Here is a 19330-nt window from a genome sequence, read left to right as displayed (position 1 = left end):
GAGCTCAGAGGGGTCTCACCACCAAATTCTGAGCCCTGTCTATCCAATTTTTCCCACATTTATGAAGTTGGGGTGGTCCGAGAGGTGGAGTCTCAGGTGGCTAATGCCCGCCAGGTAATAGGTTAGTTGATGCGCCAGGTAATAAGGTTAGTATTATACTGATGCGAGTCTTCCATGAGGGGTGGGGGTCTCAGGTGCTGATGCGCCAAGTAATAGATGGGGGTTTTCCTTATCACCATGAAGGCAGAGTTCTTTGCTTTGTTCACTAATGTATTCCCAGCATCTAGAATAGTGTTTGATGTGGAGTAGGCACCCAGTCAATATTGAATGAACAAAAGTGAAAAATCAAATTACAAAGAAATTGATATAAAATAATCCTGGTTTTGGTTTTCAAAATATCTATATAAAAATAACATCATATTTATAGAAAAAAATATGTAGAAAGATGTACCAAATTTTAAATAATAATCAATACATGAGAGATGACAAGAGATTTTCTATTTTATGTATTAATGTTTCCCATTTTACAACAAGTATTACTTTGAAGTAAAAAATTGAGCTATAACAAAATAAGGAATTAAGGAATTTGGTTAAACCTAAAAATAGGAGTTTTGTTTGTTTTGGCGGGAAGGGACATAGGTTACAATGGAAGAAAATTCTATTATTATTACAGTAGTCTTTTCTTTTGAGTTTGATGTTATTCTTTTGAAAATCTTGAGTTGGCTTTTTGGACTTAAGACTCACATCACTTGTGAGCTGATAGGTTTCCAGAGAGGGGTCATCAAATTCTCTTTTTCTCAGTAGCATAGTAACTATTATTTTAGCTAGTATGCTGTCTGAGGAGTCTTTTTAGGTGGTAGATAAGAAACTAAAAATAGGATTGCAGTTTATCATCGTATCTCCTCACCCAGCACTGTTACTGGAATGTAATAAACATAAATACGTGAGCGAGTGACTAGTGAGAGTGATGCCTTTGGCAGGATATATGTGGTAGGATTGCCTGAGAGCTGGGTGGAAGGAAGGGGAAGTATTAGGTTGCTGAAAGGGCTTCTTATTAGCTCAGCTCTTCACGCATCCTACAAAGAGCTGGTCAGCAAAAAGGTACTTATTGAACTGCAGCTCGTAACAGGCAGAATGTAAATGCTGTTCATCACAGGGGCTATGGAGTGCAGAGTTTTATAGGGAGTATCTCCCTACAGGCAAGATCCATAGAACAGATGCAGAATTACAGCACATACTCATTCTGCCTCTTGTTGAATAAAGGCAAAGGCGGCCTCAGGAGATCCTGTGTGCTGTACAGAGTATCTATTATAGAGCATTTTCTTTTATTTTTGCTAATCTATTTATTTTTAGGTTTCCCATCTTTTAAAAAATGTTATAGTCATTTTTCCAAACCACTAAAAAGAACATTTACATGAAAGAAAAAGACTGTTTTCTTTCAGTGAAAAGGTTTTATAGCTGTGCTAGTGTTTAAAATACTTTTCCTAAGCATACACTGTCGATTTAAAATAAAACAGTTAAGATGGAGAAATTCCAAGGCATACATCCTTTCCCCAAAATTAAATATTTGAAGAGACATGTCCTATTTTATTTCTGGGATGAAATGTTTTTCATTTTCATGTTACTGAAGTGTAGTTTTACTAAACTACTAAATGCCAGACTGCTGAGCACCTTCCCCGTGACAAGCATGGCACTGCGTAGGATGACGGCCACTGGTGAGCCCTGTGAGCCAATGTTCCTCTGGTGCAGGCACAGGGGATATAGAGGGTGAGAGTCCCTCCTTTCTGGGGGATCTGGAAGGCTTCAGAATGTAGGAAAGGTTGTCTCCTCGTTTGAATTGCCCCTCATTTTCCGGTGGACACTTATGAAACGATTACTCTCTCCTGAAAGATAGCTTCTACATAATTCAATATCATCTTGGATCTCTCTCATCAGAGAGAAGAAAAGCCGTATGAATTATTTACAGAGCACTAAGTTATTTCCTTTTATGAGGGCCAACTTTGTTTTTGTCTCTGCAAACTGAGATTTTGTTTATCTATGAATAGTTTTCCCTTGGGCATGAAAAATATGACTCTTAAAATATGAATGAGGTTTTTTGTTTGAGTCCATGTTAACTAAAACATGCAAAATAAACTATGTTTTTCATTAGATCCCTTTCAGCTCCCCACAAAAACAGAACCAACAAAAGAACAAGCAGTTCAACCAGCACCCACCAGGAAGCCCACTGTAATTCGAATTCCAGCCAAACCAGGAAAATGTAAGCACTTCTCTGCCTTCTTTATTTGCTTCTTCAAGAGCCTGGAAGAAATATATGCTAATTTATCAATGTCTGCTTTTGAAATTTGTGTAATCTAACATTTATTATTATTCGTAGTCAAGGACACTTAAAAGCAAATTGTTTTTTTTGCAATTCTTTGAGAATTAGTACAGTAAGTTTGGATTTCATTTTTCTTTAGTATTACCTTTAGGCAGAGAGAATAGAGGGAGACTGAGAAACTCAGAACAACTGTAGTATCCCATGTTAGTGCCTCCAGGTTTGACGATTCTCTAGGAGGATCCACAGGACTCAACATATGTTTGTATTCTGGCTATACTTTATAACAACAAAAGTATATGAGGCAAATTCAGCAAAGGGAAAAGGCAAATGGGGTGAAGTCTGGAGGAAACCAGGTGAAAAGTTCTAAGAGTCTTGTGCTGGTGGAGTCGTATAGGATGTACTTCATTCTTCCAGCAATGAGTTGTGATAACACATGTGAAATGTGAACTAGGGAAGCTCATTAGAGACTCCATGCCTATTTGGCTGGTCACATAGGCACTCCGAGAAATTTTGACATGTACCAAAATTCCAGATTCCCAGAAGGAAAGCTGGTGTTCAGCATAAACTATATTCTTCTATTTTATCAGTTCTGGGAATGATGGGAACCATCCCAAAGTCCAAGTTCCCAGATGCCAGCCAAGGACCAATCTTGTAAGCAGGACTTTCTAAGGATATACAGTTTTAGGCCTGCTGTGTTTACTTTTTTTTTTTTTTTTTTTTTGAGACAGAGTCTTGCTTTGTTGCCCGGGCTAGAGTGAGTGCCGTGGCGTCAGCTTGGCTCACAGCAACCTCAAACTCCTGGGCTTAAGCAACCCTACTGCCTCAGCCTCCCCAGTAGCTGGGACTACAGGCATGCACCACCATGCCCGGCTAATTTTTTCTATATATATTTTAGTTGGCCAGATAATTTCTTTCTATTTTTAGTAGAGACGGGGTCTCGCTCTTGCTCAGGCTGGTCTCGAACTCCTGACCTCGAGCGATCCACCGGCCTCGGCCTCCCAGAGTGCTAGGATTACAGGCATGAGCCACCGTGCCCGGCCCTGTGTTTACTTTTTATGCACACCTGTAAACTGGATTAGTAACTCTCAAATCCTGAAAAGGATATGCTGAGGAAGCACCTTTATTATCCTGAAAAATCTCCAGGAACTATTAGAAAGTTGAATTTGTACTGCTAGGTGTGAGAGAACTGAAGTGACAAAATGATTTCTAGAGAGTTATTTCTATTTTTATGAAAAATCAGTTCCCAAGAGCAATGGCTCATGCCTGTAATCCTTGCACTCTAGGAGGCTGAGGTGGGAGAATTGCTTGAGGTCAGGAGTTCCAGACCAGCCTGAGCAAGAGCAAGACCTTATCTCTACCAAAAATAGAAAAAATTAGCCGGGCATGGTGGTGCATGCCTATAGTCCCAGCTAATTGGGAGGCTGAGGCAGGAGGATCGTTTGAGCCCAGGAGTTTGAGGTTGCAGTGAGCTGTGATGACGCCACTGCACTCTATCCGGAGCAACAGAGCAAGACTCTGTCTCAAAGAAAAACAAAGAGTTCCCCAGAATTTTATTATTACAATTATTAAGCAATGCATATATGTTGGGGAGGAAAAAGAATGAGACTTTTGGTACCAGAAGAACTTGGAATGGACAAGGGAAGAAAGGAATAGCTTTGTGGTGCAAAAATCCTTGGTCTTCCTTGAACCTGTCAGCTCATTCTCCCTCAGGACTTGTTTCTTCTGACTAGATTGCCTTTTTCCAGACATCTGTGTAGCTCCAGATGCTCAAATGCCACTATGTCAGTGAGACCTTCCCTGACTATATTATTTAAAATTGGAAATCTCCTACCTGCATATCCCATCATCCCATACGCACCCACACCAGATAATCCCTATCTCCCTTCCTGCCAGTAAGCTATTTCCTGTCTACTTTCATATTACTGCTTTGTACCCTTAAATATTTGTCACAATATTATATCTTAAATGATTCATTATTTTCTCGTAAGAATAAGGAAACTGCAGCACAGAGAAAGTCTTCAAGATGATGACTGAGTTGGATGTTCTTGTGTATGTCTTAATTCCCAGAGCAGCCCTGCCTCTCACTAAGAAAGCATGCCTGTCTCTAAATCATTGTTTTCCTAGTAGCTGGCCTGAGTATTTTCCTCCCTTTGAGAGTGTTTTCCTGTCTGTGGATAAAACAGAAACCTGACAAATCATCCTCTTGTTATAAGTTTTTCATATGAAATGGAAGTAGAGGATGTTCATTTGAAAAAAAATTCCCATCTTCTTTCATTGCCTAAACCGAACAGTGTAAAAGGCGGCTTTAGCCTCCTTCAGTATGCTGCAATCATCCTCTCTCCAAGTGTTTTTGGCACACAGATTTACTAATTAAATCTGGTCAGCTTTGTTTTTTTCTTTTTAAAATAAGTTAGGGGTACACTATCACTGAGATAAAGATGTGGTTTAGATGTAAAGGTATTGTTTGTTTAATTGAGGGTAATTCACTAATCTGGAGCTAATGAATTAGAAAACACATTTAATTATTTTTGAGTGGGATACACCACCTGTTAAGAAGCAGCATTCTTTTTTTTTTTTTTTTAAGACAGAGTCTTACTCTGTTCCCCTGGGTAGAAGTCAGTGGTGTCACCGTAATTCACTGCAACCTCAAACTCCTGGGCTCAAGCCATCCTCCTGCCTCAGCCTCTGAGTAGCTAGAACTATAGGCTTGTGCCACCACGCCCAGCTAATTTTTTCTGTTTTTGGTAGAGTTGGGGTCTTGCTCTTGCTCAGGCTGGTCTCAAACTCCTGACCTCAAGCAATTCCGCCTCAGTCTCCCAGAGTGCTAAGATTACAGGCGTGAGTCACCACTACACCTGGCCAAGAAGCAGCATTCTTTACTAGAATGAGCACAGGCTTTTGGGTTCCAAACCCTGCATCTGACAATTACAAGCTCTAAGATCTTGGATAGCTTATTTATTTTTGTAGCTTCAGTTTCTTCATCTGTAAACTCGGTAGGATATTATCTAGTGTAGAACTGTCCAGTAGAACTTTCTGCAAAGATAGAAATGTTCCAACTCTATGCTGGTAGCCACTGGCCACAGGTGGGTATTGAGTACTTGAAATATGGCTAGTGCAACTGAGGAATTGAAATTTTAATTTAACTTAATTTTAATTCATTAAGATTTAAGTTTAAATTGCCATATGTGGCTACTGGCTAGTGGACTGGACAAACCTAACATGTAGATGTTGGTTCTAGAAATGTATGTAAATATAGTGCCTAACTTAATGCCTGGCACATAGAAGGTTCTTAGCAAATGCTGATTACTGTTGTATTTATTTATTATTATTTTCACTCTCTACAAAATGTATAATAAAATTAACTGATGTCAACTAACACATCAATTTTCTGAGGTTTGGTGGGAGCTCTTTCTCATCTGCTTAATTGTATATTCTTTGTGTGGGTCTTTTATGATAGCCACTTTTCCAAGGAACCAAGCAGTAATCATTTTATTCTTTGGAATTCCAAAGACTAGAAATTATTCATGAATTAATGCTATTTTTTTCCAGGTTTACATGAGGATCCACAAAGCCCACCTCCTCTCCCTGCTGAAAAACCTATTGGAAACACTTATAGTATAGTATCTGGAAAACTCAGTAATATTGACAGAACTAGAAACTTGGTAAGTAGTCATTATAGGTTGTATTAAGTTGAAGACTAAGCCATGCATTAATTTTAAATACTTAGCTGATGTCTAAATTATTTTACTACTGGTTAGATTTAAAAAAAAATCCCTTTATTAGAAACCAGTTTCTAAGTTCCAGGTACTTATTTAATGTGATTTTCAATATTTAAAAAGTCCCCATAGAGAGATTAGGCCAATTCATTGTACTTCATTATAAAATAATTTGTCCTATGCTGATGTAATGACATTGCCTTTTTTTTTTCTGAGACAGAGTCTCACTCTGTTGCCCGGGCTAGAGTGCTGTGGCGTCAGCCTAGCTCACAGCAACCTCAAACTCGTGGGCTCGAGCAATCCTCCTGCCTCAGCCTCCTGAGTAGCTAGGACTACAGGCATGTGCCACCATGCCTGGCTAATTTTTTCTGTGTATATATTTTTAGCTGTCCATATAATTTCTTTCTATTTTTATTTATTTTTTATTTATTTTTCTTTGGCTGGTGAAAAAAACACATTAAGAAGTATTTTATTAAGTAAATTTATGATATACAACTAATTTATAATATACTGCATACATGTAAAGTGTAAAATTTCGTAACTTTTAACATCTGTATACACCTGTGAAGCCATCACTTCAATCAAGATATTGAACATAGTTGTCACCCCTAAGAGTTTCTTTATGCACCAGAGTGTTAGTGAGGATATGGAGCAACTGGAACTACCCTATACTGCTGGGTGGGACTATAAAATGGTACAGCTACTTGGAAAGATGAGGAGGAAGTTTCTTGAAAAGTTAAATATACACCCACCATTTGACCAGATCCAGCCATTCAACTTCTAGGTATTTACCCAAGAAAAATGAAAACATGTCCATATAAAGACTTATACATGAATATTCGTAGAAGCTGGAAACCACTGAAATGTCCATCTACACCAAATGGACAAATAGATGGAGAAATATCCATACAATGAAATACTACTCAGCAATGCAAAGGAATAAGCTATTGATATGTGCAACAATATGGATAAATCTTTCTATTTTTAGTAGAGATGGGATCTTGCTCTTGCTCAGGCTGTTCTCGAACTCCTGAGCTCAAACCATCCGCCTGCCTCAGCCTCCCAGAGTGCTAGGATTACAGGTGTAAGCCATGGCACCTGGCCAACATTGCCTTTTAAATGACACTAGTAACGAGGGGGGTTATTAAAAATCTCTAAAAACCTTAAATATTTGTGGAAATAAATTTTGTCACATAGTCAGTTTTTATTTAAAATATCCAATAAGTGACATAATTTTAAGATAATTACCATAAGAATTTTTTAATCTGAAATTTTAGAAAAAATTTATTTTTTTAATTTAAAAGTATAGAGCTTTACTGTGTACTTGTTGAGATGGTGGTCAAAGAATCTTTTGTATATATGTATTTTTTATTTCAACCTCAATACCATTCCCTCATACATTTTTAAATTTTCCATGTGGTAGATGATCTTTTAGGCTTATTTTGAGAGAAATCAATTCTTAAAGTCCTTGAACCAAATTTTCAGTTCAAATCTCATAATAGTTTTACATTGTGCATTAACTATGCTTATTATACAGGCAAACTCACCTAATCATCTGGTGAAGAGAAATTTCTTTGAAGGAGACATTAAATTAAATTAACCAATATCAAGTTAATGAGATTTTCCTGAAGAACGAATTAAAATTTAGTGATCACTTGGATTTTTAAAGTACTTAGCAATAAATTTTTATTAAAACTGGGCCACAAAAGCCCAAAAGAGGATAGTAGGACCCTTACTGTACTATTGCTGAATAGGAAAATCCCAAATTTCCAAGGAGGAAAAGTTGCTTGAGAAGGTTACTGGCTTCTATTCTGTTTTATAAAAAGGAGCGAGAGGGTGATGAATAAGTAAATACATCATTTATTAAGTGATGAGATGGGCCTTGTAAACTATAAAGCTCTACTGAAAATATTGGGTATTATTACTTTAGTGTTAAGCTATCTACAAGGGACTCCCACATTTTAGAACAACCAGAAAAGGAAATTAAAGTAAACTAAACCATCTGGAAAGATACTATATTCATAATTGTGTTCGTACCTCACGTGGACAACATGAGAGAAATCCTGTCCTGCACTGTTTACAAAGGGAGTCAGAGCATTCTGTACTGAATGAAATAAACGCATACTATTAATAGCACACTGAGTCTGAAGGAAGAAGAGATGGGAAAACAGACCGCAAGTGAAATGATTTGCGTGTAGTCACACGTGTAGATTTTTAGGTCCCGAAACTCAAATCTATGCCTAAGAAATTCCTTTTGAGAATTATAGTTAATGAATCTTAGACCAAAGGCCATAAGAACTAAAGGGTTGTGGATGAGGGTCTCTAGAAAGAACACTGCACCAGTGTAGTGACCCATCGGGATAGCCATGATCTTTGCCAACTACGTCTCCTGACCATGGCACAGGACAAAAACCCTTTACTCTTTCTCTTGCCATGAATCTGGGGAACTTTCCATCTCAGGATAAGATGGCTGAGTTGCCACATCACACTTTCTTCATTTAAATGATGAGGAACCACAGAGTGAAGAACATCAGAAACCACTGGAACCATTCTGTCAGCAGGAGCAGACACCTTTGTGTGCCCTGTTGCCCACCTGGGAATGCAAGGCTTCCTAAGCATCCCCCAAGGAGGCTGCCAACAGTATGGGAGGACAGTCAGGAGCTGCTGTGTAGTATGCATAGGAATTAAAGATACAGCACAGAAGCTCACTAATGAAAACAAACACATTCTATATGTGGAAGAAGGAGACGGGCTGATTCTGAATTCAGGACATAAGAAGTGGTACAAGTTCTTGGAGAAAGAAAAGAAGAAACATCTCTGGAGGCTGCTCAGTAATTCTTGGGATAAATAACTGTTTCTTAAAAGTATGGCAAAAAACTGGGAAATTATTTTGAAAATTAGAATATAATTTCAGTGCAGATGAACAAAAAGATGGACTCTGCAGAGAAAGTACAAGTAGGAAAACCAACTTCAGCAGGAACTAAAATGTTTATCCAAACACATTACAAACCAAAGTTCAGGGATGTCAGAACTAGAGAAAAACTACCAAAAAGCAGATGCAGAGAGGCTTCAAGTTATGTGTGAAATACTGAAAAGGAGGAGATCCTGAATCAATAATCTTTCAAAGACTGTTGGCAGAACCTGGGCACAAACCCAGACTTGAGCAAACACTAAGACAGTGGCTCCTACAGGAACTGTCTCCTTTCTCAGTATTTGGAGTATGTCAGATATGGCAATGCCTTTCAAGATGTGCCTAACATCCTTAAGGAATTTCAATATACTATTTTTTTCTGATTTAAAATTTGCACACTGTAAAAAAACGAGAAATTAAAAAGATATTTAAGATTTCCTGTAAAGATACCGCAACCCATGGAATACTTACTAATATTTGGTACAAAATTTGGATCATCTGCTATGTATTTTGTACCGTATGTCGTCTTTACCTTTCCATGTCAGGTTTAAACATCTATGTTTTTTTAATTTTTTCTTAATTATTAAGGTATTGAACAACTATAATTCTGAGAAAAGCAATACAATTTTCTCCCTATCTGCTGGAGTTTGTGTGTTTGTTTATTTTAATTTTAAAGGTGGCCAAAGAAATAAATGCATTTTTGAAATACTAGAGCAATATTCATCAGGAAGAAACAGAGGCAGAAGTGTATTTGTAAGGCATGGATCATATTCTGGAATATTGCAGGGTTTATGAGCTGGTGACTTGCCTCACTACATTAACTGAACTCGTTAGTGAAACCAAGTCTTAAGGGCAAGCTTAATTTGTTTTTAAAAATGGGATTTTAAAACATTGAAACATGTTTAAATGATCTCATTTATTGGCAATTAATCATTTGGTATTTAAGGAAAAGTTGTTCAATATGAATTAAAAATCATGAAAGTGAGTTTTAGCTTGTTTATAAGATAAGAAGGAATAAAGCAGTCTGAATTAGCCCAAAGATTCCCAAGCTGTAATAAGGCTTCCTTTACCAAAACAAAAGGCAGTATAATTTTAAAGAGCTAGCTTTTTTACCCTTATGAGACCTTAAAGAAATATTATTTCCTGGATGTCAGTGTTGGGGACTTAGAAAGTAGGAAAGGCAAAAAAAAGAGACCATCAGAAGAATTTAGTGAGGGCTTTTCCCCAAAAAACTGAAGTTTTGGCTTTGAGATCCTTTAGCTTCCCACTCAACAGGAGATCTGAAAATATTTTCCATGTATTATATTCATTTCCCAGTTCTTGAGCTATCACATGTTCAGAAAACCTACTTAAACAAGATAGTTTGAATACCTTTCCCTACAAAAGTCTTCCTATTAATTCCACACTTCTAGTTTCTCTCATCTACTGATGGGATAAAACATTCCAACTATACCTGTCTTTTATTTTTCACATTATTCCCCTGTACTCTTTTCCTCTTTCCTACAAAACTCTTCTTAGACCATCCCAACCCCTTTGCTATAGTGGTCAAGCACTCTTCTCTCTTGGACCTGTTCTATTCATCCTCACATGCCTTCCTTTCAGGCCATCCCTTAAACTTCTTTTGTGTTCTTCCCACGTCCTTCTAGTTCAAAACCCTCCAAAAACCAATGATCAGGTAAGAACTGCCTGTTCAAAGCAAAACAAACTAATAGCCACCTGACTTGCTATGTGTTTAAACTTAAAAGCATTGTATTTCTTACGTGTGATCATGGGATGAATAAAGACCATATATTTTTTTAATTCCCTTCGGTGCCTGCTTAAATTGTTACCATGCTACCTCTTGTGATTTAAACACCATCCCTTAATGTGACATGAATCTACTAGGTACATAACTGTGCAGTGCAGTTGGTCAGGTTGTAATCCACAACAGATCCCTTGGTTTATTCCTTTCAGTGTTTTTACTTGTATTAGGACATGGATAATTTTGGTAGGAGGGAGTTAATATTATTTAAGATTGGAAACTCTTTTAAGCTACTTTCTATAACTCAGCTACATTTCTACTTATAGACCCAGCCAGAAAATTATCCAAAATTTCTCTTGACAAGTTCTTGTTTGGGATTAACCTTAACTAAAAAGTATTCTCTGATACTTGCAGGAATCCAGCCACACTGGTCATACAGGAGGTTTTGTGCGAGGACCCCCAAGGTTGCCACCAAGGTAAGTAAGTGTGTGAAAAGTTAGAGAAAAACTAATAACTCAGAGACCCAACTCTCTTTTCTATCACCAAGACTGAGTGTTGTTGGCCATACATCTTCTTTTAGAGATAAAATAATTTCATGAATTCACCCAGGCCACTGGCCCACAGTCTGCTTCTGACAGCAGGCTGTGGGAATCTCTGCACCTTTTTTTAACACTGTCCGAAAACTCGTAGAGCATAAACATGGATCTCTATTACTTTTCCTGAAACAAATGAGTAAGACTCCTTTCTGAACCTAAAACAACTCCATTTCTGAAATACATACACTGTCTCCTCCGCCCCGCTCGGTAAAGAGAGACAGGCCTGGTTTTTTGGCATTTCCAAGGGAGACAGGCTTTGTGAGCTCAGAAGTGAGCTGCCTCCTAGTTCCAGAGCTGTTTGAACAAAAGGCTGTAATGCTATTGGAAGACATTACTATGTTGAAAATTATTTCTATCATAGGGATTAAGGAAAAGCTTTCAAAGTAACAGTTGTCCTATCCCATTTTCAGAACTGGCTTTCTTTATATTAATCTAAATTAGAGTTTTAATAGTAACTCCTATAACATGAATATTAGGGGATTTTGATGTTCCTTTTCTAATCATGTGAAAGACCCCAGCACATATACCTGATATCTTATTATAAGCTTTCATCTCAGACTTTGGTAGAAAGTGCTTAGTTTCCTGAAATAGTCATGGTGTGTTTAATAGCAAATGGGGCCTTAGAGAGCTCATGATAGTAAATACTTGTTTGTCTTGAACTAATGAATCTCTAGTGCAAGATAAGAGGAAGCTGGAACATCGTGGCATTTCCTCTAATAATACAATGTTTAATGCAGTAGTTGTTTGCTCAAAAATAGCATACCCTGCATGTTTCAGTAAATTGTATTCCACTAGCAGAAAGCTCTGTGTGTGTGTGTAAGTGTGTGTGTGTCTGTAAGAAAGGACAGAACAGAATCTGATACTGATCAAAACACTGACTCATGGCTCCTACATTGACTTTCAGACCTGTAAATGGAAAAACCATTTCAACTCGACAACCTCCTCCCAAGGTGCCCCCTGAGAGACCACCTCCCCCCAAACTTTCTGCGACCAGAGCATCAAATAAAAAACTGCCTTTTAATCGGTCCTCTTCTGACATGGATCTTCAGAAAAAACAAAGTAACTTGGCATCTGGACTCTCAAAAGCCAAGAGTCAAGTCTTTAAAAATCAAGATCCGGTGCTACCCCCTCGCCCCAAACCAGGACACCCTCTCTACAGTAAATACATGGTAAATTTAGCTCTTAAAAATGTTTGTGGTCAAGAGGCTTGTCCTAAAGTATATATAAGATTCCTTAGGAAAAGATGGTGAAATAATTGTCCCTTGTCCCTAAGAATGCTCTTGGTAAGTAGGTGAAAATAAAACCTAGGTCTTTAAAGCTGGGTTTTATAACTAGGAGAAATGTAGGGAAAGAGGAAACAGGGCAGGCAGAGATTATAACTTGCTGTCTTCCTGACCAAACGGGAACTCTGAAAAACCTGACCCAGTAGGTTATGCTAATGGGAGTAACTGACAGATTATATCTTTGAATATATATCTCAATCTAGATCTTGATATAAAATTTTTAATTATTATGAGTACATAATAGTGGTATACATTTATAGGGTACATGTGATGTTTTGATACAGGCAAACAGTGTGTAATAGTCAAATCATAGTTTATATCTTTTTTTTTTTTTTTTTTTTGAGACAGAGTCTCACTTTGTTGCCTGGGCTAGAGTGAGTGCCGTGGCATCAGCCTAGCTCACAGCAACCTCAAACTCCTGGGCTTAAGCGATCCTACTCCCTCAGCCTCCCAAGTAGCTGGGACTACAGGCATGCACCACCATGCCCGGCTAATTTTTTTCTATATATATTTTTAGTTGTCCAGATTATTTTTATTTCTATTTTTAGTAGAGACGGAGGTCTCGCTCAGGCTGGTCTCGAACTCCTGACCTTGAGCAATCCACCCACCTCGGCCTCCCAGAGGGCTAGGATTACAGGCATGAGCCACCGCGCCCGGCCCATAGTTTATATCTTATAGCTGCTTTGTCTGATGAATAAAATTTAAAATGATGCAGAAAGAAAGTTCTTAGTAAGATGGATGGTTTTTCTCTCATTTCTCCCTTTTGTAAGCCTAATTATCATGGTCCATTTAATAGCTACCAGTTACAAGTTTGCATCAATAATTGAGATAGTTAAGATATTGTAAGAATTTTATTCTCTTTGAATGTTTTTCTCATCAAATGACCTAAAACTTTGTCTCCATTTTCCATAGTTGAAAAACAAAGTTGCTCTGCTCTCTACTTTGGTCTGGTTAACCTGAAAAAATCTAAAACAAATAAAAATGATAATGAGAGCGGGACTGCTTGCACTTTTTTTTTTCTTTTTGGGGGAGAGAATTAAAAGCACACAGATGGTTGCTTACACTTTTTAAACAATGGTATGATGGAGTACCTCCTAACAAGAACAGCGATTAATAATTTTATATTGTTTTACATTTCCATCATTGAGCTAGAAATTATTTTTTCTTTAATCTGTCCAGGGTTTTTAAAAAATCCTCCTTAAAAGAGGGTATAGACAGATAAGAAGGAGGGTAGTATATTCACATTCATTTAAACTGATGAAATTTTAATTGCTAAAACCCAGGGGTGTTCTTTGGGATAGGTTACTTCATAAATAAATAAAAACAGTAGCTGATGTGTACTGAGTACTAATTATGAGCCAGGTACTGTTCAAAGCGTTTTATATATATTAAATAACTCATTTCATCATACCAACCCTGTGAGGTACATATTATTATTATCCCCGTTGTACAAATGAGGAAGGTAAGACACAGAGAGATTGAGTCACTTGCCCAGGGTCACAAAGCCTGTTAATGGTGGGATCAAGATTTGAACACAGGTCTACTGGCTCTGAGCTCGTGCTTCTAACCATTATGCCATACGATGAAAATACTGTTACTAGTTGTAGTACCTCCTTGATTTGGCCATTCTATGTTAAAAGCTCTTACTCAGGGGAACCAGATTTCACTTATGGTTCTTAGCATAGTTGTATAATGTCAATAAAGGATTTTAAAAACTCAAAGAAATTAATATATTCAAATGATAGTATACTTAGAGTGGTATGTCTCATTATGAAGTAATTCTTTAGATCTCCCATTTTTTCCCTACCATTAAATTGCAAGCCAGGAATCTGGGTACAGTGAAAGCCCTGGGACTCTGCTAGACATTCTGGGAATTGGCACCGCCCCACCCAGCCTTACAGGGCCACACCCTTGCACTCTGTATCTTTACTTCTGGGTGATCCAAGGGCCCAGGCAGCCTCCCTTCCCATGTTGGAAGTGAGCTTGTGTGGTTGCATTCCCTGGGTACGCCTTTTATATTGTACAGACCCTCCAACCTGCACTCATCAGCTAAAATTACCAGAGCAGGGAACAGAGGCTCCTGGCCAAGGTGAGTTTCACATGTAAAATCCATTCTCAGATCGGACAGAGCTGAGTGGACCAGAAAGTGTCTGGGGTCAGGCAGTGAAATGGGTTTAAGTAGACACTTGGTATCAGAGAGACTCTAGGAGAAGGTTCAAGATAAATGGAAGCAGTCAGGCAGGCAGTACACAGAGGGCTGATAGGTATCAGCCTTCAAAAGGCAACCGCTATGAGAACCCTGAATTAAAGACTTGAGTGCCTTGCTCAGCTGTGGGATCAGGTACTAAGTATTTACCCTTCAGCCCCCCACGGGACTTGGTGGACCTTGCCCTGTAGAATGGAACTTTCTGGTTGTGGGTGTTAAAGGGAGGCCACATTCAGTGCTTATGGTTTTGTGGGCTAAACTCCCAAGAGCTTTTAGTATCCATAAGAAATGGCAGGCCCCACTAGATCTGGCAGAAACCAGATAAAGAGTTTAACTGCTGGAGAAGTTGCACTTTAGGTACACATGCCAAATCCCTAAATGATCAGCAACTTATGAGGAGGTTATTTGATTGTGAATAATCCTTTTATTGGTTTACATTTTAAGCTGTCTGTGCCTCATGGAATTGCCAATGAAGACATTGTCCCACAAAACCCCGGAGATCTCTCTTGTAAGGTAAAGTAGAGCTCTTTCTTGACAGACTAATGTAAAAAATCACTGGCCTCTGTCATTGCTATTACACATTATTAAATGCTTTAGGCTCCAAAGATTAAAATGTGAAAAAAGTAATAATGTTTTATTAAATAATAATTGCTTCAGAGAGTGGTATTGTACCTTACAGCGTGGGGACGTACTTGTGATGCTGAAGCAGGCAGAAAATAATTACTTGGAATGCCAAAAGGGAGAAGATACTGGCAAAGTCCACCTGTCTCAGATGAAGATTATTACTCCACTTGATGAACATCATAGAAGCAGACCAAATGTAAGGAATTAATATTGTACAGCCCTCATATCACACGTGGCAGCACATTTCATAGAACTATTAATTATATCTTATCCTCAGGTTTTTATTAGCACATTTATTTCAACCATGGTAAAAATTACATTAGTATTTTATTCATTTTTAGAATAAATTACTTCTAAGAGACTTGCCACTGCCATACTAATCACTTTGATACCAAGAGTGACTACCATGTGTTTTGCCATCTTCATATTGTACTGACTCACAGGCAGAACACTCAGTCGTTTATTATCAACTGTGAGAGCTATTTGTTTTTTAAATATATAAACATGTTTCCCAAAGTGCCAGAGATTAGTTTCCTAGCAGAATTGAAGTCTGACATTAAAAAGCACCCCCCCCCTTTAAGGTTTAAGCTTAATGTTAACTATGTTTCTCTGATTATAGCTTATAAAACAATGAAACGTAATCCAACAACCTCAAGTCACGATTTAGGCCTAACAAATTTGTGGAAACTGGGAAAATACAATGATTATTGAAAGTTATTTAACAAGAAAAATGCTGTTGGGCCGATACCCGCTGGCTCACACCTATAATCCCAGCTGCTTGTGAGGCTGAGGTGGGAGGATTGCTCGAGGCCGGGAGTTTGAGACCAGCGTGGGTGATATAGCAAGGCTCTGTCTTAAAAAAAGAGAGAAGAAAAATGTTGTTGAACAATATATAGAAGTATATTTTTAAAAGCGGTCCTTAAATTATCCAGTTAAATTTTCACTGTTTGTTAATGTGGTAAATATGAAAAATACCCATCAATCATTCAACCCACATAAAAGTATTTGGTTTGCCATTCATCCTAGTTTTCATAATATAGTCCAATTTTTTCCTCTTAGAAAGTAGTTATCTTTTGAAGTTTGCTAAGAAACTAAAAATTTGTATTTTGGAGAGCAATGAAGATATGTGTTAAGCTAATTGCAGCTGGCATATGAATATTCTAACTTTAGTTCACACGGGGAATGTTCTTCTATTACTCATTTTCTCTGTGTTTTGTTACAGCATTATCTATCTGTCATGGCTGTTCTTCCTCTTTCAGAACACACTGATAGTAACAGTGGGAGTTATACTGCCAAAAAGCTTTCTTTTGTGAAAAATAGAAGCTAAAAAAATTAGAAGTTATTCTTTTATAATAGTCCAAAGTTTTTTCCACTTTAAACATCACGTTCTCATCTTGTACTATAGATGTGCAGAAAGTTGGCCTCTGATGGCCAACTATTGGTGGTGATGAAATGAATCCTCCTTTATGCTTCTGGGTTCATGGTTATCATTATATTTTTTAGAAAAATAGGCCGGGCGCGGTGGCTCACGCCTGTAATCCTAGCACTCTGGGAGGCCGAGGCGGGTGGATCGCTTGAGGTCAGGAGTTCGAGACCAGCCTGAGCAAGAGCGAGACCCCGTCTCTACTAAAAATAGAAATAAATTATCTGGCCAACTAAAATATATATAGAAAAAATTAGCCGGGCATGGTGGCGCATGCCTGTAGTCCCAGCTACTCGGGAGGCTGAGGCAGAAGGATCGCTTAAGCCCAGGAGTTTGAGGTTGCTGTGAGCTAGGCTGACGCCACGGCACTCACTCTAGCCCGGGCAACAAAGCGAGACTGTCTCGGAAAAAAAAAGAAAAATAAAAATAGAACTTACCTATTTGAAAGCCTAGTTTTACAGTCAATATCTCTAAGAATGTGTTATATTAATACTTTCCCCTAACTTGGTATACAGAAAATACTAAACATTACCAGTTGCGAGAAGAGTGGGAGGTTGTTGCCTGGTGCATGGTCAAGAGGCCAGACCTGGGTTTCAGTTCCCCTTCCACTACCTTAAGTGGTTATTTAACCTCTCTTAACTTCATTAACTTCATTTTTTTGGAGACAGAGTCTCTCTCCGTTGCCCGGGCTAGGGTGCAGTGGCATCATCATAGCAGACTGCAACCTCAAACTCCTGGGTTCAAGGGATTTTCTTGCCTCAGCCTTCCAAGTAGCTGGGACTAGAGGTGTGCACCACCACACCCTGCTAATTTTTCTATTTTTTGTAGAGACAGGGTCTTGATCTTCTTCAGGCTGGTCTCAAACTCCTGGCCTCAGCAATCCTCCCTCCTCATCCTCCCAGAGTGCTAGGGTTACAGGCATGTGAGCCACCGTGCCTGGTCTAAACTTCGTTTTTTAATGTGTGAAATAAGTCTAACTCCTCACAGAGTTGTCTTTAGAGTTGACATACTGTATGATTCTGTTTGCATAAATGTCCAGAATAGGTAAATCCATAGAGATAGAAGGTAGATTAGTGGTTGCTAGGACTGAGAGGAAGGTGAATGGGGAGTGACTCCTAAAGGCTAGGAAATTTCTTTTTGGGGTGTTAAAAATGTCCTAAACTTAGATTATGGTGATTGCACAATTCTGTGAATATACTAAAACCATGTACACTTTAAATGGGAATTATATCTCAAGGATGTTTAACAAATTAAATGAGCTAACTAGTGCATACAAGGTATTTAACACAGTGAGTAGCACATAGTGAATGAACAACAAATATTAGCTATTCTTATTATTATAAAACCATTTGTATTAGCAATTGTAGTCATATTAGAAAAGACTTTTGAACTGTATTAGATTCACCTACTAGATATGCACCCCGGTGGTGTGGTCTGAATTGTACTGACCCCTTGTGGGCAACTCTGTCCAGCCTGTTCCTTTCTTTTCTTTTCTTTTCTTTTCTTTTCTTTTCTTTTCTTTTCTTTTCTTTTCTTTTCTTTTCTTTTCTTTTCTTTTCTTTTCTTTTTTCTTTTTTCTTTTCTTTTCTTTCTTTTCTTTTCTTTTCTTTTCTTTTCTTTCTTTTCTCTTTCTTTCTTTCTTTCATTTCTTTATTTATTTATTTCAGGATATTATGGGGCTACAAACACTTTGGTTACATGTTATGACTTTGCCACACCCAAACCATGATTTGAGGCATGCCTTTTCCCGGCTACCACGCTCACTGCATCCATCAGTTGTGAGTTTACCCACCTCCAAGCCCACAGTTCCTGAAGAATATTACTACCGTGTGAGCACCATAGTGTTGATCAGGCCTATTCCTCTTGCTTTTCACCTGCCGGGCCAGATTCATGAGCAGCATTGCCAAGGACATCCACACATTGAAGGCAGAGAAGGGAAACTATAATTGGGAAACATAAATTATTGTCCCCTCCCTCCCAGGCTTGGTTATGTTTAGATCTCCAGTCCATTTAAAAATTCATGCTTGTGTTTGGTGTGGGTTAGGTCTCTGACTTCATTTTTTCCAAATGGATAGCCATCTAGCCTAACACCATTTATGGAATGGTCATTCTTTTTTCTCCACAGATATAAATTGGAAAAAATAAAAATCATACACATACATGTATATTAGATTATATAAATGATAATTTTTAAAAGCCACTCCAGACCTAAAATATCTCATAATTCCTTTTCACAATTCCTGAAATTTCCATGTTGCTCATTTATTTAGAGAAAAGTATTCAGCAGAAAACATTAGTGTTACCTTGGCAAGCTAACATAGTAACCTACATCAGCCATTACTTTCTTAAGTTACCTTTCGGTTCACCTAACTTGAGAATACTCTTTGTTTTTGTGGTTGCCTTTTGGTTGAAAGAGCTGGTGAGACTCAGAAAAGATCCAAACAAAAGTGCTACAGGGTGGAAATAGAGAAAGTGTGTTCTCATCAACCAGTGCATCGTGGCCAGAGGAAGGG

General features: G+C 38.1%; 1 protein-coding gene across 1 annotated transcript in view; it reads left to right on the top strand.

Moving 5' to 3' along the window:
• Positions 1–19330, top strand: part of SH3D19 (SH3 domain containing 19) — a 161582-nt gene that overhangs the window by 125450 nt on the left and 16802 nt on the right. The window contains exons 8-13 of the mRNA XM_045552110.1: positions 2150–2257; positions 5867–5979; positions 11100–11161; positions 12186–12450; positions 15215–15283; positions 15450–15590. Of these exons, the coding sequence (XP_045408066.1) occupies positions 2150–2257; positions 5867–5979; positions 11100–11161; positions 12186–12450; positions 15215–15283; positions 15450–15590 (758 nt within the window). The remainder of the gene's footprint in view (positions 1–2149; positions 2258–5866; positions 5980–11099; positions 11162–12185; positions 12451–15214; positions 15284–15449; positions 15591–19330) is intronic.

Source organism: Lemur catta, chromosome 5 (genome assembly GCF_020740605.2).
Source record: "Lemur catta isolate mLemCat1 chromosome 5, mLemCat1.pri, whole genome shotgun sequence".
NCBI lineage: Eukaryota > Metazoa > Chordata > Mammalia > Primates > Lemuridae > Lemur > Lemur catta.
This window is presented reverse-complemented; position numbering and strand designations above follow the sequence as displayed.